The 23802-nt window shown below is 48.1% G+C and overlaps 1 protein-coding gene across 2 annotated transcripts in view; it reads left to right on the top strand.

The window, feature by feature from the left end:
• Positions 1-23802, top strand: part of KIF3A (kinesin family member 3A) — a 100921-nt gene that overhangs the window by 59377 nt on the left and 17742 nt on the right. The window contains exon 13 of one of the 2 annotated variants that reach the window (XM_073555248.1): positions 19292-19417. The exons of the other annotated variant lie outside the window; for it this stretch is intronic. Coding sequence (XP_073411349.1) covers positions 19292-19417 — 126 coding nt within the window. The remainder of the gene's footprint in view (positions 1-19291; positions 19418-23802) is intronic. 2 annotated transcript variants of the gene reach the window in all.

The following is a 23802-nucleotide window of genomic DNA, read 5'->3' as shown; positions in this document are numbered from 1 at the left end:
ACCCCTGTACGATCCCTTATAGCCAGCCTCTGTGCACTATGCCGGGCTCAAGGAAGAGAACCAGGCAGGAATGTTTCTATGCATTCTGCACAGCCTGCAAAGCCACGCTCCCTAGTGGCAGCACGTATCCGCACTGCCGGGACTGCATCCAGAACTCTGGGTCAGAACCCCAGGGAGTCCCTACTGACGCTTCAGTGTCACAGGCCACGCCGGAATGGGCAACTCGGATGTCTCAGTCTATGTCACAGTCCATAGACAACCTAACTGCTACATTGCTGCAAGCTCTGCAGAGTCGGGCCCCGGCTATGGACGGTACACAGCAAACGGACAGCTTGTCTCAGGAACATGCTGCTTCCGACTCTCACAGACGTAAGCGGACTCACAGGTCTCGATCACCTGAGTCGCACTATAGCACAAGGTCGTCCCCCTCTAGGGAGAGACAGCGTCATTCCAGGTCTCCTGGGCAGTCCCCTGCCACAGACAGACAGTGCAATTTACCTCAGGGATCCCCCTCCACAGAAGACCCCCACCCCAGGTCGCCCTCCAGGGATCACCTTAGCGAGGCACAGGATTCGGAGGGCATCTGTGACTCCGACTCAGATAATGAAACGGTCAGGTCCGTGGTACCTTCTCCCCCTAGCAATACAGCGCTAGTTGAAGACATAATTTCTTCTATTCATCGGGTGCTAAAAATTCCAGAGTCGCCCCTGGAAGTCCCAAAACATAGGATTTGCTTCGAAAATGTTCAAAAACCACCTGAGGTCTTCCCTAATCACGATGAGTTTGAGAAAATACTTACCAAACAGTTTGCGCAGCCTGACAAAAAATTCGCTAATCGCAAATATCTGGAAGCGAAGTACCCCTTCCCACAGGAAGACACCAAACAATGGGCAGATCCACCTGAAGTGGACCCTCCGGTTTCTAGGCTAGCAGCACAGACTTTACTCTCTCTGCCGGATAGCTCAACCCTCAGGGACGCAGCAGACCGGCAAGTAGAACGCATGGCTCGTTCTATTTTCGAAGCGGCAGGCGCCTCTCTGGGCCCTGCGTTTGCTTCAGTTTGGGCAGCCAAGGCCATCCTAGCTTGGGCCAAAAGACTACAGGAGGGTCTTCAGGCTTCAAATCCTGAACTCTCGGACCAAGCGGTCCAGATGGCAGTGGTAGCAGACTACATGATTCATGCAGCCCTGGATTCCGCCAGAGGTGTAGCGGGAATAGCATCAAACGCCATCACGATCCGACGCATCCTCTGGCTGCGAGAATGGAAAGCGGATGCGGCCTCAAAGAAGTCCCTCAAGCGACTTCCGTATTCTACTGGTAGACTTTTCGGCGAAAAGTTGGACACCATGATAGCCAATGCCACCGGGGGTAAGAGTACCTCTCTCCCTCAACTAAAACCGAAACGCACGTTTAAACGAAGAAACCAGACGCGATTCCGATCCTTTCGGAATTCCTCGGGCTGGTCCGTTTCGCGCCCAGTGCAAAACGGCAACCGTTCTCCACGCAGAGACAACCCACGGACGCAGCAGCGACCGGACAGGGCTTGGCAGTCGAAAGCAGGCCAAGAGAAACCCAAGGGAGGAAAACCTCAGAACTTCACTTCATCATGACTCGAGACCTCCGGAAGACACCCCACCAGTAGGCGGCTGACTTTTACTCTTTCAGCAAGTCTGGCTGCCTATTACAGAAGACAGGTGGGTCAGGGAAATAGTGTCTTCCGGATACAAGATAGAGTTCACTTCCGTTCCACCGAACCGGTTCTTCCTTTCTGTTCCTCCAACACCACCAGAAAAGGCTCGTGTTTTCCACCAAGCGGTTTCCTCTCTCCTTCAATCAGGAGTTGTGGTGCCGGTTCCCGCGAACGAGAGATTCCGAGGATTCTACTCGAATTTGTTCGTAGTCCCCAAGAAAGGAGGCGGCGTCCGACCCATACTGGACCTAAAACAGCTCAACAATTACGTACGGGTCCGTCATTTCCGCATGGAGTCCCTCCGGTCCATCATTGCATCCATGGAGCAGGGAGAATACCTCGCCTCCATAGACATACAGGATGCGTATCTCCACATACCAATTGCTCCCGCCCACCAAAGGTTTCTCAGGTTCGCGGTCAACCAAAACCACTACCAGTTTGTCGCCCTTCCGTTCGGACTCGCCACGGCTCCAAGAACGTTCACCAAAGTCATGGCGGCCACCATGGATGTCCTGCACTCAAGAGGCATTCTAGTCGTCCCGTACCTGGACGACCTCCTCGTCAAGTCTCCCACTTTCAAAGACTGCGAGGTCAGTGTCTCAATCACTCTAGACACTCTGAGTCGCCTGGGATGGCTAGTCAACCTACAGAAATCGTCGACCATCCCAACTCGGACTCTAACATTCCTGGGAATGGTATTCGACACCACCGGGGGCCTGGTGCTCCTTCCCAAGGACAAGACACTGGCCATCCGTCTGGGAGTTCGCACACTCCTTCGCAGTCCTCCTCGATCTTTCCGGTTTGCCATGAGAATCCTCGGCAGGATAGCAGCAGCAATAGAGGCAGTGCCATTTGCCCAGTTTCACCTCAGGGTCCTTCAACTAGCCATACTCAGATCTTGGGACAGGAACCCCTTCTCCCTCGACAGGGAGTTCAGGTTGACGTCATCAACCAGGAGGTCCCTGCATTGGTGGCTCAAACCAACCTCGCTTACACGAGGGAAGCCATTCCTCTCAGGACAATGGAAGATCCTGACTACCGATGCAAGCCTGACAGGCTGGGGGGCGGTGCACCTACATCACAGGGCACAGGGCAAGTGGTCACCGAGGGAAGTGACATTGCCCATCAATGTTCTGGAAATCAGGGCCATTCTCTTGGCACTGAGAGCCTTTCATCACTTGCTTGCAGCCTCGCACATACGGATACAGTCGGACAATGCCACGGCTGTGGCATACGTGAATCACCAAGGCGGGACCCGCAGCGCCCAGGCGATGAGAGAAGTGGCTCATATCCTCCGCTGGGCGGAAGACACAAGGTCGGTACTTTCTGCGGTACACATTCCGGGTGTAGAAAACTGGGAAGCCGACTTCCTCAGCAGGCAAGGAATGGACTCGGGGGAGTGGTCTCTCCATCCCGAGATTTTTTACCAGATCTGTCAACGCTGGGGAACCCCGGATGTGGACCTAATGGCATCCCATCTCAATACCAAGGTTCCCAATTTCATGGCCAGGACACACGACCCGCGGTCGCTCGGAGCGGATGCCTTGGTCCAGGACTGGTCCCAGTTCCGACTCCTGTACATTTTTCCACCCCTCCCCCTAATCGCCAGTGTCGTGAGGAAGATCAAGCAAGAGGGAGTTCCGACCATCCTCATCGCGCCAGACTGGCCCAGACGTACTTGGTACGCCGACATCGTCCAACTTACGGCAGACGCCCCCTGGCGTCTGCCCGACCGCCACGACCTTCTGTCTCAAGGTCCGTTCTTCCACCAGAATTCAGGGGCCCTCAATTTGACGGCATGGCCCTTGAAACCTGGATTCTAACCCAGGCAGGTTTTTCACCGGCAGTCATTGCAACTATGATCAGGGCAAGGAAGCCTGCCTCCGCCAAGCTCTATTATCGTACCTGGAGAGCCTTCTTTTCTTGGTGCGAATCTCATGGACAAGTCCCACTCCCTTATTCCCTCCCGAAGGTACTAGGTTTTCTTCAATCGGGCCTAGATGCCAAGCTATCCTTAAGTTCGCTTAAGAGTCAGGTGTCGGCGCTTTCAGTCCTTTTTCAAAAGCGCATTCCTATTAAACCGCAAGTAAGGACTTTCATCCAGGGAGTTTCCCGATTGGTTCCTCCCTACAAACGGCCGATGGATACGTGGGACCTCAATCTGGTCCTGACAGCATTGCAAGCTCCACCCTTCGAACCTCTTAGAGGAGTTCCACTCTCCATTCTGTCTCAGAAAGTGGTTTTTCTAGTGGCTATCACCTCGTTACGCAGAGTGTCGGAATTGTCAGCACTTTCCTGCAGACGACCTTTCCTAGCCTTTCACCAGGACAAGGTGGTTCTCCGCACGGTACCATCCTTCCTTCCGAAGGTTGTGTCCAACTTTCACCTTAACGAAGAGATTTCACTGCCTTCCCTTTGCCCGGTTCCGGTCCATAGAGTGAAGAAGGCTCTGCATACGCTTGACCTAGTCAGAGCATTGCGGGTTTACGTGTCCAGGACTGCACCTTTCCGGAAATCCGATTTCCCTCTTCATTCTTCCAGAAGGTAGTCGCAAGGGGTTGCCGGCTTCCAAGGCTACCCTTGCCAGGTGGATCAAGTCCACCATACATGAGGCCTACCGACATAATAGTTCCCCTCTTCCGGCCGGTATCACGGCACACTCTACACGGGCAGTAGGGGCCTCCTGGGCCATTCGGCATCAGGCTTCGGCACAACAAGTGTGCAAGGCGGCCACTTGGACTATCCTACACACGTTTACGAAACACTACAGTGTTCATACCCAGTCCTCAGCGGATGCGAGCCTGGGTAGACTGGTTCTGCAGGCGGCAGTACCCCAAGTCTAGGGGACTGTCAGCACAATATTCGTCCACTGCTTCCCACCCAGGGACTGCTTTGGGACGTCCCAAGGTTCTGTGTCCCCCAATTAGGCGACAGAGTAAAGGAGATTTTTGTGTACTCACCGTAAAATCTCTTTCTCTTAGCCTTTAATTGGGGGACACAGCTCCCACCCTGTTGCCCTTACGGGCCGTTGTTTCCTGTTGAGTTCTCATATTGTTCTTGAGCTCGTACATAGTAGCCTTCTTACAGGCATGGTTATGTTATTTGGTTACGTTCCTCCTTATGCTTTGGCACAAAACTGGAGAAGGCTGACGCCGTCCAGGGGTGTATACTGCAGAGGAGGAGCCAAAGTTAATCTTTTTCAGATTATGCATAGTGTCGCCTCCTAGTGGACAGCAGCATAACACCCAAGGTTCTGTGTCCCCCAATTAAAGGCTAAGAGAAAGAGATTTTACGGTGAGTACACAAAAATCTCCTTTTTAATGCTAGTTCTGTGTACAAGTGCTGTTTCTGTTCCACGGTAAATCACACCACAGGTGGGACAGACGGGTTGGATATAGTTTTATATGTAGCGTGTTAGTATAGCCGGCGTCAGTCCAATCTTGTTTGGGAGGAAAAAAAAAACGTATAGAGTAGTTTTATAGGTGGGGAGGTAGCATCTTAGCTTAGGTTTTTTTTTTTTTTATTAAAAAAAAAAAAAGCCAGGTAATTTCTAGCGCATTAGGAGAGGGTGCGTCACATTGTTGGTGACGTTCAATTTTCTTTTGTAAAAAGAAAAATAAAAAAATTAGTTGCGTCGAGTAAATTTTTAGCAAGTGCATTAGGGGAGCGTACGTCACATTGTTGGTGACTTCCTTTTTTCTATTGTAAAAAAACAATTATTTGCGTTGGGTAAATTTATAGGTAGGGCGTTAGTGTAGTGAACGTCTTTTTTTTTTTTTTTTTTTTTTTACACAGCTTATTTTTCTTTTCCCTTTCTTTTCTACATTTAGCTTTTTTTTCCTCTGTTATTTAGAATAAATTGTACCCTATTACACAAGCCCCACACATTGCACGTGTAAAAGCACCACTGGTTTCACATTTGCGGACGGAGGGCTGCAGACTTCCTCCGTGAAGCCCCACCCCCTGCCGTGCCTCCTCCGGTTAGCTCTGCCTATTTCTGCATACTGCTTTATGCAGCCTGCGTACCCTATCTTTAACATTGGGTACGCAGGCCGTGCCGCAGTATGCGGTTGCCGCCGCATGCATCGTTTTGACGATGCAGTGCCCGCATAAAATTCCAACATGATGCGTTCTACTCGGGTCACCGCACCGTCAAAACGACGCATGCAGCGGCATCCGCATACTGCGGCACGCCCTGCGTGCCCAATGTTAAAGATAGGGTATGCAGGCCGCATGCAGAAATAGGCGGAGCTAACCGGAGGAGGCACGGTGGGGTTTCACGGAGGAAGTCCGCTGCCCTCCGTCCGCAAATGTGAAACTAGCCTAACACACACATCCCTGGGGTTTGGGAGGGAAAAAAATTGCCCATTTTGTCAAGAAGACTCAAGTCACCAGAGGAGGCTTACACCTTTCTTGCATCTGACACGGATACAGGCAGTGAGGAAGATCCCACATTCCTCTATTCCTCCTCCGAAGGACCCCCAGCAAGGCGCCCTAGGACCCAGGCAACTCCTGCAGCAATCGGACTCCACCCCCTGAAAATTTTTAGCTCGTCATTCCGGATTTCATCGGCAGCTCAGAAATCCAGTTTGACACCACTGGCTTCACTGAAATTGACTTCTTCAAATTCTTTTTCAGTGAGGAAATAACAAATGTTATGGTGGCCCAGACAAACTTGTATGCCAATCAATTTTTCACCCAAAATCCCACATCATCATACGCCAGATGGACCTCTGTAAATGCAGCAGAAAGTATTTTTTGGATTATAAGACGCACTTTTGTTCCCCCAATTTTGGGGGAAAGTGGGGGGGTGCGTCTTATAATCCGAATGTGTGCTGTAGAGGAGGGGGGGCTGCTCTTGAGTGATGTAAGGGGGCTGGGGTGGGCTGGCTGCAGAGACAGCAGGTGGTCAGTGCTCCCGCTCATTAGGCTCATGTAATATTCACTGCACCCGCTGTCCATCACCTTGGTGCTGAAGCCGCGCCGAGTTGGTGGACAGGGGAGCAGCGCATATTGCATGTGCCTGCACTCTCCCCCCACCGCCCCATCACTATACTCACCTTCTGATGATGGCTCCATGCTCCCAGCGGTCACGTGACTAGCAGTGTGCAGCACTCATGCTGCGGTCATGTGATGGAAGGTCCTGAAGCTACAATGAAATGCCTGTATGAGACGGACACTGGCATTATAAGACACACCTCCATTTAACATAAAAAAAAAATGTTTTCTCTTTTTCCTCACCAAATTTGGGGGTGCGTCTTATAATCAGGTGCGTGTTCTAAAGCGAAAGATACGGTACGTTTTAGGGAATTGTGCTGCATATGGGCATAATCCGAAAACCAGAGCTTCGGCAATACTGGAGTACTGATATTCTCTACAGTACACCGTTATTCCGTATGGCCATGACAAAGACACGATTTGAATTGATCCATAAATGTTTGCATTATAATGATCATGCACAATGTCCTTTCCGAGACGATCCAAACTTTGATTGTCTATATAAAATTCGGCCAGTGGTTGAACGCTTCAGCAGAAAGTTTGCTGAGGCGTACAACACCCAGAGGAACATCACTATAGATGAATCTCTGGCTCATTTCAAAGAAAGGCTAAAATTCTGCCAATACCTGCCCATTAAGAGGTTCAGGTACAGAATAAAACTGTACAAACTGTGCGAGAGTACCTCACGGTACACCAACAGATTTAGGCCGGGGTCACACTGGCGAGGAATACGGGCGAGTGAGAGGCGCTAAAAGCATGCATTAGACACGGACCAATGATTCTCTATGGGGTCCCTCGCACCAGCCGTATATTTCTGATCCGTATTCTACGGTCCATGGCAATCGCAGCATGCTGCGATTGTCAGCGTACTGCGGCCGTAGTACGCCAATGCAAGTCTATGGGTGCGCAAAAAATACGGATTACACACGGACCACACGTGTGAACTGCGAGAAATACGCACCCGGTGTCTTTTAGAAAAGCCGGCAATTCAGTGCGCTATACAGTAAACTCACACTGACAGTTTTAATAAAGAAACGAAAGAATAGATATATACACATAGAATAAATATATATTTATGCATTCTATGTGTCTATATCTATTCTTTGGTTTCTGTTATAAACCCTGTCATAGGGCTCCATTATATGTCCATTTTGCAAGGTGATGAGAAAATCTCGCCATACGGATGCTTACATGCGCAAAATACGCGACCACACCTTGATTACGGATGACATACGGATCACTGTTTAGGGGCCATTCATCCGTATTACGCATGTAAAATACTGACCGTATTTTGCGTTGGTTAGTGTGACCCCGGCCTTAGGGTTTACGAGGGTAAGGGCACCCAGATTAGCCCCCTTGATTGCCCCCTGTCCTGGGGGTGAGTGGTAAAATTGTGTGGCAATTGCTGCACCTACTTCTGTATCAAGGTTATCACCTCTACATTAATAACTTTTACACCAGCGACCCTCTCTGCCAGAGGTACAGTTGCATGTGGCACCGTGCGAAAAAATCAGCGAGGCCTCCCTAAGAAAAGGGGAAACCAGAGCCCAATGCAGCGACAACATGCTGGTGGTCAAGTATAAGGACTAAAGGAATGTCCTTATCTGGACCACCATACACCGTGACAACAGCTCCCTTGTCACTGTTCGTGTGACCACAACACAAGTCCCAAAGCCAGATTGTGTCTTCGATTACAATCAGTACATCTGGGGGTGTAGATTTTTCAGGTCAGGTCCTCCAACCATACAGTGCAATGCGAAAAGCCAAAGTATGGTACAAAAAAATGGCCATGCAGATTGTACAGATGGCACAGTACAATGCTTTTGTGCTGTTCCGATCTGCAGGCAATACAGGGACCTTCCTTTAGTTTCAGGAGGAAGTCATCAAGGCTCTAATGTTTGTTACTCAGGAAGGTGAGGGTCCCAGTACTTCCGAATCTGATAGTGCCCATATTGTCCCAGGTCAACATTTCCCAGGACAGGTTCCCCAAACAGCGAGGACAGGACGATCACAAAAATGGTGCAGAGTATGCTCCAAGAGGGGAATCCGAAAGGATACAACTTATCATTGTGAAACCTGCCCTGAGAAACCTGGCCTTTGCATTAAGGATTGCTTCAAAGAGTGCCATTCGTCCACAAATTAATAAAATTAGTTTATACCCTGTTGACACCACACACTTTTATAATCTGATGTACCCCGCACATCTTACACATAACACCACATTATAAATTCATTCACCAGTAAAGCCAAAAGCATTATAATCAATACTATAAAACTATGCCTCTAGATAAATTCCTTCAGGGGTGTAGTTTCCAAAATTTGGTCACTTGTGGAGAATTTCCACTGCTTAGGCACATCAGGGGGACTGGAAATGAAACATGATGCCCACAGACCATTCCATCAAAGTCTGCAATCCAAAACGTTGCTACTTATCTTCCGAGCCCCAACGTGTGCCCATTGGTTTTTCCCCACATATAGGGTATCTGTGTACTCAGGAGAAATTGCTCAACAACTTTAGGGGACCATTTTCTCCTTTTTCACTTGTGAAAATAAAATAATTGTTACTAAAAGATCATTTGTGGGGGGAAAAATGTGCTTTTTATTTTTTTTATTTTTTTTTTTAAATTTAATTTTTTTTTATTTTCACGTGTCTACGTTCTAAACTTCTGTGAAGCACCTGGGAGTTCAAAGTGCTCACCACACAGCTAGATAAGTTCCTTGAAGGGTCTAGTTTCCAAAATGGGGTCACTTGTGGGAGTTTTCCAATGTTTAGGCACATCAGGGGCTCTCCAAATGCGACATGGCGTCCGTTTTCTATTCCAGCCAATTTTGCATTCAAAAAGTCAAAAGGTGCTCCTTCCCTTCCGAGCCCTGTTATGCCCCCAAACAATGGTTTTCCCCCACATATGGGGTAACGGCATACTCCGGAGAAATTGCACAACAACTTTAGTGGATCATTTTTTCCTTTTACTCTTGTGAAAATAAAAAAATCGTGGCTAAAATATCTTTTTTGTGACTAAAAAGTTGTGTTCATTTTTTTTCGTTCCATGTTTCTTCAGCTGCTGTGAAGCACCTGAAGGGTTAATAAACTTCGTGAATGTGGTTTTGAGCACCTTGAGGGGGGTGAAGTTTTTAGACTGGTGTGACTTTTGGGTATTTTCTGTCATATCCAGAGTTATTACAACGTAAAGTGACAGTGGTCAGAATTGTAAAAATTGGCCCGGTCAGGAAGGTGAAAACAGGCTTCGTCTCAAAGGGGTTAATCAAGGAAAATTAGCAGACCACTGGGCCAGCTGAAGAGTACTGTGAAAAAGAGTTTTTGTATAGAGACCTTTTTTATGCTTTGAACAATAATGGATGGAGTAAGTTATAAATGAAATTCTTGTTCTGATCCACGAGGAAGTGAGAACTTGATTTCTTTGAAAGTTTGATTAGGATCTAAGGCTACTTTCACACATCAGGTTTTCGGCATCAGGCGCGATCCGGCGTCGTGCCGGAACGCCGGATCCGGCAAATGTTTCGTAAAACCTGATGTGACGGATCCGGTTTTCTGCCGGATCCATCTTTTTCTTGACAGACAAAACCGGATCCGTCTCATCCGGTTCATCCGTTTTTCTATCCGTTTTTCGACGTATTACGCCGGATCCGGTTTTTAAAATTGACCCTTGTGGCCTTCCGAACGGGATTGGCTACTGGAAAACTATATATAGCATGTTCCTACAGCCCTTCTTTGACAGGTTGTAGAGGAGAAAGTGCAGGTTGGAGAGAAGAGCAAGTTTACTGGCGAAGATGGATGTTGTCATTGGAAATATTTTGAAGAATTTGGCGGATTTTATAGCGGAGGCGAATCGTTTGAGGGTGATTGTTCTGGAGAAGGAGAGAGCGAGACAGCAGCGCATCAGGCATCGTAGACGACGTTTGTGGATCCACCCCATCACAGCCAAGAGAATGACGCGTGGGGTCTATTCTACACTCTGCATGGACCTTCGACGAAACCCGGATACATTTTTTGGATATGTTAGGATGAAAATGGAGAATTTTGATTACTTGGTGGAGCGCATTGCACACCTCATAAGAAAAGCGGACACCTATTGCCGCTTCTCTGTTTCACCCGCAGAGCGTCTGATGGTGACTTTAAGGTAAGCCACATTTATTGGATATGCTCGCATCAGAGCACACCTTCACTGCAATCTTGTTGGTGGTAGTTTGTATCTCCAAGTGTTATAGGTCAGTTTTGGTATGTAATGCTGTGATTTAAAACTAATTTATTGTTTTTTAATTCCCCACAGATTTCTTGCAACTGGAGAATCCCTTTCGTCACTGCATTTCCAGTACAGACTCGGGATTTCCACCATATCTGGAATTGTGAAGTACACATGCCGTGCACTGTGGGACTCCTTAGCTGAAGAGTTTTTACCAGAGCCCACAACAGAGAGGTGGATTGAAATTGCTGACAAGTTTCAACAGATATGTCAGTTTCCAAACTGCTTGGGCGCTGTGGACGGGAAACATATCCGCATTGTAAAGCCAGCTGGATCGGGATCGGAATATTTCAATTACAAGAAATATTTTTCAATTGTCCTCATGGCCATCGCTGACGCGGAATACAAATTTATTGTGGTTGATATTGGGGCCTATGGCCGCTCCAATGACTCTCAAGTTTTCAAACTGTCTGCCATGGGGCGTAAACTGTATGGAAACACCTTCCAGTTCCCACCACCTAGACCGCTGCTGCAAACATCTGGTCCACCTATGCCATTTGTCTGTGTAGGGGATGAAGCCTTCCAGCTGTCAGAACACCTTTTGAAACCGTACTCTAGCAGAGGATTGACAAGACCAAAACGCATTTTTAATTACCGCCTCACAAGAGCAAGAAGAATGGTTGAATGTACCTTTGGTATTCTGACAGCCAAATGGCGGGTCCTATTGACTGCGATCAACCTCAAGACAGAAACTGTGGACGAGGTGATCAAAGCGTGCGTGGTACTCCACAATTTTGTTATCTGCAAGGAACCCATTTCCATTGAGGACACCTCTGAAGAAACCACCTTGCAAGATTACCATGACATTACCACTAGAAGTTCTGTGACGGTTTCAGTAATGAGGGACAATTTTGCACTATACTTTGTCACCTCAAGGCAGACTACACTGGCAGGATGACAGAGTGTGAAAGATTTGTGCCCTAACCAAACTTGTGTACCTTCTGTACCAACAGTATATACCTTTGCCAACCAAAGTTGGCTATCTTGTCATGGTCTCTATTTTTAGCTTTAGGCCACAGGTGTGTACCTGGTTGTGTTTTATGCAAAGTATTTCACCTTTTAACAAGTTGTGTACATTGTTAGGAAATCACCAACAATAAACACAACTTTTTAGGTGAAATACTTTGCTTCAAACACAACCAGGAACACAACTGTGGCAAAAAGCTAAAATTTACCCACAGTTATATACCTAGTTTTGAATACCATTTCACCTTTTAAATACCCTGTATTTAACCTTTTTCGCCGCAGAAAGAAATGACAGACAACCAGTGTAAAATAATTTAACTTTTATTGAAAAATGTTTTTTTTAGTAAACTTTTTTAAAATTTTAATAAACTTGTTTAATAAAGCTTTGAAACCATAAAACTGGTCATTTTTATTTAAATACACACATTATAAATCTGTGTAGTGTGTGGTGGAAATACTGCTGGAGGGGCTGCGGGACACTTCGACACTGGGAGTGTGGAGAGAGGACTGGGATCGTGGTGGGAAAGGAACAGTTAGAGGTGAAGGTGTGGAAAAAACTACAGAATGGGTGGACATGTGGGAAGCAGAAGAGGTGATGGGTGGTGGAGTGGAGGGTTGGGCAGGGACTGTAGGAGCAGATGATGTTGATGGCAAGTTGTATGGGGAAGGAGTTTGGTACGGGGCATGTTGCTGGAAATGGGGAGATGTCTGGTACGGGGCAGGTTGCTGGAAGTGGGGAGATGTCTGGTACGGGGCAGGTTGCTGGAAGTGGGGAGATGTCTGGTACTGGGGAGGTTGCTGGTACTGGGGAGTTTGCAGGTACTGGGGAGGTTGCTGGTACTGGGGAGGTTGCTGGTACTGGGGAGGTTGCTGGTACTGGGGAGGTTGCTGGTGCTGGGGAGGTTGCTGGTGCTGGGGAGGTTGCTGGTGCTGGGGAGGTTGCTGGTGCTGGGGAGGTGGATGGTGCTGGGGAGGTGGATGGTATGTAATAGGAGGGGGAGGATGGAAAGTGGCTGGAGGTGGATGGTATGTAATAGGAGGGGGAGGATGGAAAGTGGCTGGAGGGGGTGTAGATGTAATAGGAGGGGGAGGATGGAAAGTGGCTGGAGGGGGTGTAGATGTAATAGGAGGGGGAGGATGGAAAGTGGCTGGAGGGGGTGCAGGTGGAGGAACTACTGTGGTGGGAGGAGGAGGTTGGGAGGTAACTTGCTGGAGAGCAGCGTGGCATGAATGCATTACATGCATCTGCTGGGCAGGAGAGAGCGTTTCCATGCGCTCCACAACAGACCTGAAAAAGGTGTGGTTTGGCGAAGATCTTGCTTCTGAATGCATGGTTTGCAGAAGTGTCTTCACCTCCAGAATGCTGGAGTTGATCTGCTGATAGCCTGCAGAGATTTGCTCTGACAAGACTTTTAGACAGTTCTGGAAAGATGCATTCAGATGCAAGAACTCTGGCGCATAAGTCTTTTCCTGATCCCTCTGCCGCTGCCGCCCAGTACCCGCAGGTGTACTAGAGGTGGCAGGGGCAGAAGGGTGGGGTAAAGGGAAAGCGATCTCCTCACCAGCAGCTTCATGTAATGTAGGCGGCCACGATGCTCCTGTGCTGGTGGATGGGACAGATGGGTCGAATGTGTGGGAAGGCTGGGAAGGTGCAGATGTACCGGGGCGGTCGAAGTGTCCCTCGGTGCCGGTCTCCTCAGGGATCGCCTCAGAAGGGTCCAATCGTGCAGGCTCCCGAGTGCTGCTCACCGTGCTGTGGAATAAAGAGAAAAAAAAACAATTAAAATACTGACATGGTATGGCCCTGGCTGAAAAAAAAAAGTTACATCTAACATTTTTTTTCACATGTGGTGTGTAATATTTACCTTCTAGTGACCATTGTTTCCCGGAGGAACGACAGGGCTTCTGCGTACTTTTGCTCCTGCGTCCTCCAGATCCACTCGGGGCCCGCATCTCTTTATTGAACTCCTTCTTGACACGATCCCTCACAGACCGCCACCGATTCACAATTCTGTTCCCTGAAACGAGAAAGGAGTGGTTAGTATACAACATCAGTGTTTCACAAACTCCAGTCCTCATGGTCCCCAGGGGTCATGTTTTCAGGATTTCCATAGTAAATAGAAATCCTGAACACATGATCCGTGGGGACCACGAGGACTGGAGTTCGGGAAACACTGGTTTACATCAAGCAACCGGTACTGTATATACTTACGCTCTTTAATCCGGGCCCGAACATCGAGGTCCTCCCAGCGGCCCACAAGGAGCGAACAGATTTCCTCCCAGAGTCGTCGGGTAACGATAAGATCAGCGTGGCGGCGGTCAGCCATATTCCAGAGCGGCTCCCTTTCTCTGACGAGATCGATGAGGTGGTCCACATCGAGTCCTCCATCCTCACCGTCAGAGTCGGGAGCACGCTGTGAAGGCTGTTAAAGAAAAAGACAAAAATAACATAATTAGCCTCCACAAAAGAAATGAAATAAAAAGTGCAAAAAAACAAAGCAAAAATATTTATACTTACACGCTGGTGACCACCGCGTTGCTGTCGCCGACGACCCTGGGAGGCACTGCGAGGACCTCTTGGCCGAGCACCAGATTGGGAAGACTAGAGAAGAAAACAAAAAATGTTATGTCTTTGGATGTAGGCATTTGTTTGCTGTGTGTGGTCTGCAGAACATTGTTTTCTATGTGTTGTGTGTAGTGTGATGTTGTGTTTCTGCGTTTGATGCAAAAAACTTACCAATTGTGAGCCCACTCCAGGTGTCTGTCCACCCCTTCCTTCTTCTTCTGGGAGCTCCTCTTCATCTTGTGAATCCTGTTTTGAAATAAAAGGCAATGAATAGACATATATTACAGAGATGATGGAGTTTGGAATTAAAAACTTACCGTCAAACGCTGACGATGCGAGGGAGGGCTCCCAGAAGATGATGTGCTGTCTTCCTGGTGGCCACACTCCATGCCTGTGGGTGGTGTTCCAGCTGCTGCCATTGCATCTATTGGGCGGCTGTTGAATAAAGAGAAACAAAGGGCCAATGAATATCTTGATATTCAATAGCCCTAGTTTGGAGGAATGGGGGATTTGATAATTACCGTCTCTCATCTGCTGCTGGCCTCCCCTCCTCAGCATGTTCCATTTGCTGCTCCATTTGGGGTGGTGGTGGTGCTGATGGTGCTGCAGTGGTCTCCTGCCTTCTCCTGCTGCGCTTGGTTGCTTTCTTGGGTGGCATGTTGGGTGTGGCTGTGGGTCCCACTGTCTTGCTTTTATATATGTCTTGTGGGCAGAGCTACTGAGCATGCTCAGACCAAAAAACCGGATCCGGCTTTCGCCGGATCCGGCGCATTGCGGCGCTCATAGGCTTTCATTGTGTGAAAAAGCCGGACGCGCCGGATTCGGCGTGTCCGGCTTTTTCGCCAGAGACAAAAAACGTTACAGTAGCCGTTTTTTCCAGACGCCGGATCGCGACACATTGCCGGATCCGGCGAAAACCGGATGAAACGCATGGCCATCCGGCGCGATCCGGCGCAAATGCAAGTCAATGGGGGGGAAACCGGATCCGGCATTGCATTTCGCCGGATCCGGTTTCTGTCAAAAGCGCTGGATCGCGCCTGACGGCGAAAACCTGATGTGTGAAAGAGGCCTAACATGAACTAGTTTTACAAAATGCCAATAGGAAATGGGATCTTTGTGTACTCGCAGACCGTAGGAAACCACTTTTTTTTTTTTTGCATAAAGTTGATGTCATGAAAGTATCTTTCATGTATTGTCAGAAGGTATTCACAAAAGACAAGATGATTAGACATATTGTTTATGATCCAGACATATTGTTTATGATCCGCCTGCGTTGCCAAAGGACATCTGTCTTGACGTATCTCTGGAAACTCCTCAAATATAATTATGAAACCAGTTGCTCTTTTACATATTTTTTTTTTATTTGATGTCTTGGCTGCAAATTCCATTTTAAGTCCTTTTTTTTTATAAAAAGGATTAAAGATGCAGGATCTGTGTGTAAATAAATCAGTGGCAATAAAAGTTTTGTAGCAGTTCTCAATGATGAACCTAATCCGAGGAATGCTGCTTGGTAAATAGAGGCTAGCCTGCTGTAATACCTTCGTGATCTCTGCTAAGTAGTATCTGATATTCCACCTTTCTTCTTCCATTCAGCACACATTACAGCATATTACGTATAGGAGTGCTTCTCAAAGTGCGGGGCTGGTCTCATCAGTAAGGCATCGGCTAGTTAGTGAGGGGTGAGGGACCGTTTTCGTAGAGTGATTATTAGGGTGCCAAGGAAAAATGAACTTTGCAAATTGGTAAGTCTTACCCCTCAAATTTGTTCTTTTTGGCATAAGGATTCACCATATATACACACATTTGGTATCACCGTGTTCAGAAACGGCCGATCTATCAAAATATAAAATCAACTAGCTGTTTCCAGCCAGCTAACGCTCGGCACGCTCATTGCTATCTAACTAACGCTGCTGGTGATTAAACTGGTAATGTGTGTGGACGGAGCCTCGTGTGGTAATGTGGGGGGACGGAGCCTGTGGTAATGTGTGGGGACGGAGCCTCGTGTGGTAATGTGTGGGGACGGAGCCTCGTGTGGTAATGTGTGGGGACGCAGCCTCGTGCGGTATTGTGTGGGGGCGGAGCCTCGTGCGGTAATGTGTGGGGACGGAGCCTCGTGTGGTAATGTGTGGGGACGGAGCCTCGTGTGGTAATGTGTGGGGACGGAGCCTCGTGTGGTAATGTGTGGGGACGGAGCCTCGTGTGGTAATGTGTGGGGACGGAGCCTTGTGTGGTAATGTGGGGGGTCGGTATTATGTGCGGTGATGTGGTGGGGGGTGGGATTGTGTGTGGTAATGGGATGGGGGCGGGATTATGTGTGGTGATGTGTGGGGACGCAGCCTCGTGCGGTAATGTGTGGGGACGGAGCCTCGTGTGGTAATGTGTGGGGACGGAGCCTCGTGTGGTAATGCGTGGGGACGGAGCCTCGTGTGGTAATGCGTGGGGACGGAGCCTCGTGTGGTAATGCGTGGGGACGGAGCCTCGTGTGGTAATGCGTGGGGACGGAGCCTCGTGTGGTAATGCGTGGGGACGGAGCCTCGTGTGGTAATGCGTGGGGACGGAGCCTCGTGTGGTAATGGGTGGGGACGGAGCCTCGTGTGGTAATGCGTGGGGACGGAGCCTCGTGTGGTAATGCGTGGGGACGGAGCCTCGTGTGGTAATGCGTGGGGACGGAGCCTCGTGTGGTAATGCGTGGGGACGGAGCCTCGTGTGGTAATGCGTGGGGACGGAGCCTCGTGTGGTAATGCGTGGGGACGGAGCCTCGTGTGGTAATGCGTGGGGACGGAGCCTCGTGTGGTAATGCGTGGGGACGGAGCCTCGTGTGGTAATGCGTGGGGACGGAGCCTCGTGTGGTAATGTGTGGGGACGGAGCCTCGTGTGGTAATGTGTGGGGACGGAGCCTCGTGTGGTAATGTGTGGGGACGGAGCCTCGTGTGGTAATGTGTGGGGACGGAGCCTCGTGTAGTAATGTGTGGGGACGGAGCCTCGTGTGGTAATGTGTGGGGACGGAGCCTCGTGTGGTAATGTGTGGGGACGGAGCCTTGTCTGGTAATGTGGGGGGGCGGTATTATGTGCGGTGATGTGGTGGGGGGGCGGGATTGTGTGTGGTAATGGGGTGGGTGGCGGGATTATGTGTGGTGATGTGTGGGGACGCAGCCTCGTGCGGTAATGTGTGGGGACGGAGCCTCGTGTGGTAATGTGTGGGGACGGAGCCTCGTGTGGTAATGTGTGGGGACGGAGCCTCGTGTGGTAATGTGTGGGGACGGAGCCTTGTCTGGTAATGTGGGGGGGCGGTATTATGTGCGGTGATGTGGTGGGGGGGCGGGATTGTGTGTGGTAATGGGGTGGGTGGCGGGATTATGTGTGGTGATGTGTGGGGACGCAGCCTCGTGCGGTAATGTGTGGGGACGGAGCCTCGTGTGGTAATGTGTGGGGACCGAGCCTCGTGCGGTAATGTGTGGGGACCGAGCCTCGTGCGGTAATGTGTGGGGAAGGAGCCTCGTGCGGTAATGTGTGGGGAAGGAGCCTCGTGCGGTAATGTGTGGGGACGGAGCCTCGTGCGGTAATGTGTGGGGACGGAGCCTCGTGCGGTAATGTGTGGGGACGGAGCCTCGTGCGGTAATGTGGGGACGGAGCCTCGTGCGGTAATGTGTGGGGACGGAGCCTCGTGCGGTAATGTGTGGGGACGGAGCCTCGTGCGGTAATGTGTGGGGACGGAGCCTCGTGCGGTAATGTGTGGGGACGGAGCCTCGTGCGGTAATGTGTGGGGACGGAGCCTCGTGCGGTAATGTGTGGGGACGGAGCCTCGTGCGGTAATGTGTGGGGACGGAGCCTCGTGTGGTAATGTGTGGGGACGGAGCCTCGTGCGGTAATGTGTGAGGACGCAGCCTCGTGCGGTAATGTGTGGGGACGGAGCCTCGTGTGGTAATGTGTGGGGACGGAGCCTCGTGCGGTAATGTGTGGGGACGGAGCCTCGTGCGGTAATGTGTGGGGACGGAGCCTCGTGCGGTAATGTGTGGGGACGGAGCCTCGTGCGGTAATGTGTGGGGACGGAGCCTCGTGCGGTAATGTGTGGGGACGGAGCCTCGTGCGGTAATGTGTGGGGACGGAGCCTCGTGTGGTAATGTGTGGGGACGGAGCCTCGTGTGGTAATGTGTGGGGACGGAGCCTCGTGTGGTAATGTGTGGGGACGGAGCCTCGTGTGGTAATGTGTGAGGACGCAGCCTCGTGTGGTAATGTGGGGGGCGGTATTATGTGCGGTGATGTGGTGGGAGGGCGGGATTGTGTGGTAATGGGGTGGGGGGCGGGATTGTGTGGTGATGTGGTGGGGGGCGGAGGTACTGTGCAGGGGGCGGGATTAGCGAGTAATCCCGATGCCTCATATACACATGGAGAGAGAGAGATATATAGAGATAGATAGATATTGATTGATCTGATCAGTAAACGGCATAACATAACGCGAGATATGCATGACGATAAATACTAAACAAACATTTAAAACTGCAATATGATGTGCCATTGAACAACCAGTAAATGATAACTAATCTCAAAAAATGAAATGATAAAATATCTATGACCAAAAAGGAACAAAATTAGGAGGTAAAACATTCAAAAACTTGCTACTTAGTTTTTACCATGCATTTTCTTGGCACCTTAGTGATTATACTCTGCCTAGTCCTTTCTGTAGCTGAAACAATATGTAGTTTAGAAGCATAATTGACTATGTTTAAAAGTTTAGAATTAATAGCTCTAAGAACTGTGACGGAGCTTTTGGTAACAGTGAGGTTTTTCTCGGTTTCATTTTTTTCATAGATGGCTGACCTGCAACAAGAACACCAAAGGGAAATTGAGGGGTTATTGGAGAATATCAGGCAGTTGAGTCGTGAGCTTCGACTTCAGATGATCATTATTGATAATTTTATTCCACAGGATTATCAGGTAAGGTTTTCACCCCCAATTTTTATTTTTCCAAGGGTAACAGGACCCTAAAAGTTTTTGTGCAATTTGTCCTGAGTACGCTGATCCCCCATATGTGGGTGTAAACCACTATTGGGGCGCATGGCAGAGCTCAGAAGGGAAGCAGCACCATTTGACTTTTATGGCTGGAATTGAGATCGGACACCATGTTGCGATTGGAAAACCCCTTATGTACCAAAACAGTGGAAACCCCCCACAAATGACACCATTTTGGAAAGTAGACCCCCCAAGGAACTTATCTAGATGTGTGGTGAGCACTTTGAACCTCCCAGTGCTTCACAGAAGTTTATAACGGCCAGGGGTGAAAATAAAAAAAATCGTATTTTTTCAACAAGCATCATCTTTTAGTCCCCATTTTTTTATTTTCCCAAGGGTAACAGGAGAAATTGGACCCCAAAAGTTGTTGTCCAATTTGTCCTGAGTACGCTGATACCCCATATGTGGGAGAAAACTACTGTATGGGCACACGTCGGGGGCTCGAAAGGGAAGTAGTGACGTTTTGGAATGCAGACTTTGATGGAATGGTCTGCGGGTGTCATGTGCGTTTTGGAGAGCCCCTGATGTACCTAAACTATTGAAACTCCCCACAAGTGACCCCATTTTGGAAACTAGACCTCCTAAGGAACTTATCTAGATGTGTGGTGAGCACTTTGAACCCCCAAGTGCTTCACAGAAATTTATAACGCCCGGCGTGAAAATAAAAAATCATTTTTTTCCACAAAAATTATATTTTTGCCCCCAATTTTTTATTTTCCTAAGGGTAACAGGAGAAATTGGACCCCAAAAGTTGTTTTGCAATTTGTCCTGAGTAGGCGGATACCCCATATGTGGGGGTAAAACACTGTTTGGGCGCATGGCAGAGCTTGGAAGGGAAGGGGAGCACCATTTAACTTTTTCAACGCAGAATTGGCTGGAATTGAGATCAGGCGCCATGTTGCATTTGGAGAGCACCTGATGTGCCCAAACAGTGGAAGCCCCCCAATTACAACTCCAACCCTAACCCCAACACACCCCTAACCCTAATCTCAGCCCTAGCCCTAACCTTAATGGGAAAATGGAAATAAATGCATTTTCTTTTAATTTTATTATTTTTCCCTAACTAAGGGGGTGATAACGGGGGGTTTGATTTACTTTTTATAGCGGGTTTTTATTTTTGGCAGCTGTCACACACTAAAAGACACTTTTTATTGTAAAAATAATTTTTTCATCACCACATATTGAGAGCTATAATTTTTCCATATTTTGACCCACCGAGTCATGTGAGGTCTTATTTTTTGCGGGAAGAGTTGACGTTTTTATTGGTATCATTTTCGGGCACGTGACATCTTTTGATCGCTTTTTATTCCGATTTTTGAGACGCAGAATGAACAAAAACCAGCGTTTCATGAATTTCTTTTGGGGGGTGCGTTTACACCGTTCCGCGTGCGGTAAAATTGATAAAGCGGTTTTATTCTTCGGGTCAGTACGGTTACAGCGATGCCTCATTTAGGTCGTTTTTTCTATATTTTGGCGCTTTTATGCAATGAAAACAATTTTATATAAAAAATAATTTTTGCATCGCTTTATTCTGCGAGCTATAACTTTTTTTATTTTTTTGCTGATGATGCTGTATTGTGGCTCATTTTTTGCGGGACAAGAGGACGTTTTCAGCGGTATCATGGATATTTATATGCGTCTTTTTGATGGCGCGTTATTGCACTTTTTGTATGGCGGTATGATAATAAATCATTATTTTTTGCTTAGTTTTTTATTTTTATTTTTTAAGGGGTTCGCTAAAGGGGTTAACTAGTGGGACAGTTTTATAGGGCGGGTCGTTACAGACGCGGCGATGCCAAATATGTGTTTTATTGTTTTTTTATTTCCAAAAAATGAATTTATTAGGGAATATTTTTTAAAAAAAATTTATTTAGCGATTTTTAACTTTATTACATTGTCCCAGGGGGGCATACCTGTGGTGTGACAGATCGCTGATCTGTCACACCACAGATCACTGTGACAGATCAGCGATCTGTCACAGGCACTGCACAGGCTTTCCTCATGCCTGCGCTTTGCAGGCACTGGGGAAGCCAGCTCCCTGCAGGCCCCCGAAGGTCCCCGCTGCCATCTTGGAATCGGGGACCTGCAGAGATGGAGCCCCCCGCAGCAGTACTGCACACTGCGCTGCTGTGGGGGGCTCAGGGAAGCACGGAGGGAGCCCCCTCCCTGACGATGCTTCCCTTTAACCCCCGGTACACCGCGATCGTGTTTGATCGCGGTGTGCAAGGGGTTAACGTGTCGGGGGCGGTCCGTGACCGCCCCTGACACATAGTGCCGGGTGTCAGCTGTGATAATCAGCTAGCACCCGGCCGCGATCAGTGGCGCTCACCACGTGGGCGCCGCTGATCGCTGTGACGTACTATCCCGTCCCTGGGAATTGTCCCAGGGCACATGCACGGGATAGTACGTCACATGACAGAAAGGGGTTAATATATTATATATTTTGTATATTACACTGCCTTATTATATACATATTAGGGTCTATTTTGCAATTTACCCAACATCTTACTAATATCCTATTTATACTAAATTAATGTTTCTGTGCTGGCCCACATTGGCTACTTTATATTTACTCCCATTTTCTTGTTTCTACAACTTTTTATTCACAACAATTTATGTATTGTCTATATTAATTAATTGTATCTTTGTAGTTTATAAAGAATTATATTTTTACTATTTATTTGGGTTTAATTTCCATTTCTCTTTTCAGTTTCATATTGCTTTTGGGAGACGCCTTGTTTTACATATAGAGGAATTTTTTTTTTAGTATTCGAATGCCAGAAAACAGCAATGGAAATTTGTATTTTTGGTGCCTTTTATTCTTCTCTTTGAACTCATTGTGTAAAAACTGCTGTAAAAATGCTGAAAGAAAGACAGACTGCAATGATTTAAAAGAAACAAAACTCCCCTCAGGTCAAAAAACACACCTTGTAAATTAAATTTTAGTAATTTAATCTTTTAGAAACACTACTTTTTTTGCATAAAATGTAAGGTGTAAACAAGCAGAGCTATGGAGTCAATGTCCATTTTCATGGAGCCAGTATAAAATAGACCGACTGAGATTCCTAAAATTTTATAATAAATTGGGTACAGTAGTAGAAAGCAGATTGTGCTGTAAAAGTTTCCATAAGAATTTGGGAAAGTTATGAAATGACCTCTAAACGTCTGTTCTGTTCCTGATCGAAGGATCTTGGCTTTTAGTTGAGATCAATCTGTGCTTCACTTTATGTACATGCTCAGTAGTGACCAGTGCTTTAGGGTCGTAGTTGAGATGACTGTGCTGCCCTTTATGTTCATGCTCAGTAGTGAGTCAGGGCTGTGGAGTCGTAGCTGAGATGAATCCTTACTGCACTTTATGTACATGCTCAGTAGTGAGGCAGGGCTATGGAGTCGTAGTTGAGATGAATCAGTGCCGCACTTTATGTTCATGCTCAGTAGTGACCACTGCTGTGGAGTCATAGTTGAGATGAATCTGTGCTGCACTTTATGTACATGCTCAGTAGTGAGGCAGGGCTGTGGAGTCGTAGTTGAGATGAATCTGTGCTGCACTTTATGTACATGCTCAGTAGTGAGGCAGGGCTGTGGAGTCGTAGTTGAGATGAATCTGTGCTGCACTTTATGTACATGCTCAGTAGTGACCAGTGCTGTGGAGTCGTAGATGAGATGAATCTGTGCTGCAGTTTATGTACATGCTCAGTAGTGACCAGGGCTGTGGAGTCGTAGTTGAGATGAATCTGGTCTGCACTTTATGCACATGCTCAAGTAGTGACCAGTGCTGTGGAGTCATAGATGAGATGCATCTGTGCTGCACTTCATGTACATGCTCAGTAGTGACCAGTGCTGTGGAGTCGTAGATGAGATGAATCTGGGCTGCACTTTATGTACATTGTTATGATTGAGTCACCGAGGAGGAAAAAACAAAACACAAGCTCAGCCCAGAAAAACAGAGAGGTTGGAAAATAGCGGATTGCAGACCCCTAATCCTATCACCCAACTAACAGTAGCCGTGGAGTGTTCCTACGGTGATCCTAGACACCTCGTCACAGCCGGAGATCTACATAAGCCTAAAGAGAGAAAAGGGAAAAACTGACTGCCCCAGAGCAGACCCCAAAGCAATAGGCAGCCCCCAACATATAATGACGGTGAAGCAAGATGAAAACACTAACATAGATAGAAAGATAGGTTGAGCAAACGATGGGGCCCAAGCTAACTAAAAAGGACATGATAGAAAAGCTGCTGTCTGCTATCCGAGAAAACCCTGCTAAAAATATTACCAACACAACTGATAAGCAAAAAGGACCCTGAAGTCA

This window comes from Dendrobates tinctorius, unplaced genomic scaffold (assembly GCF_039654945.1).
Source record: "Dendrobates tinctorius isolate UK_male_01 unplaced genomic scaffold, ASM3965494v1 ptg000001l, whole genome shotgun sequence".
Lineage (NCBI taxonomy): Eukaryota > Metazoa > Chordata > Amphibia > Anura > Dendrobatidae > Dendrobates > Dendrobates tinctorius.
This window is presented reverse-complemented; position numbering and strand designations above follow the sequence as displayed.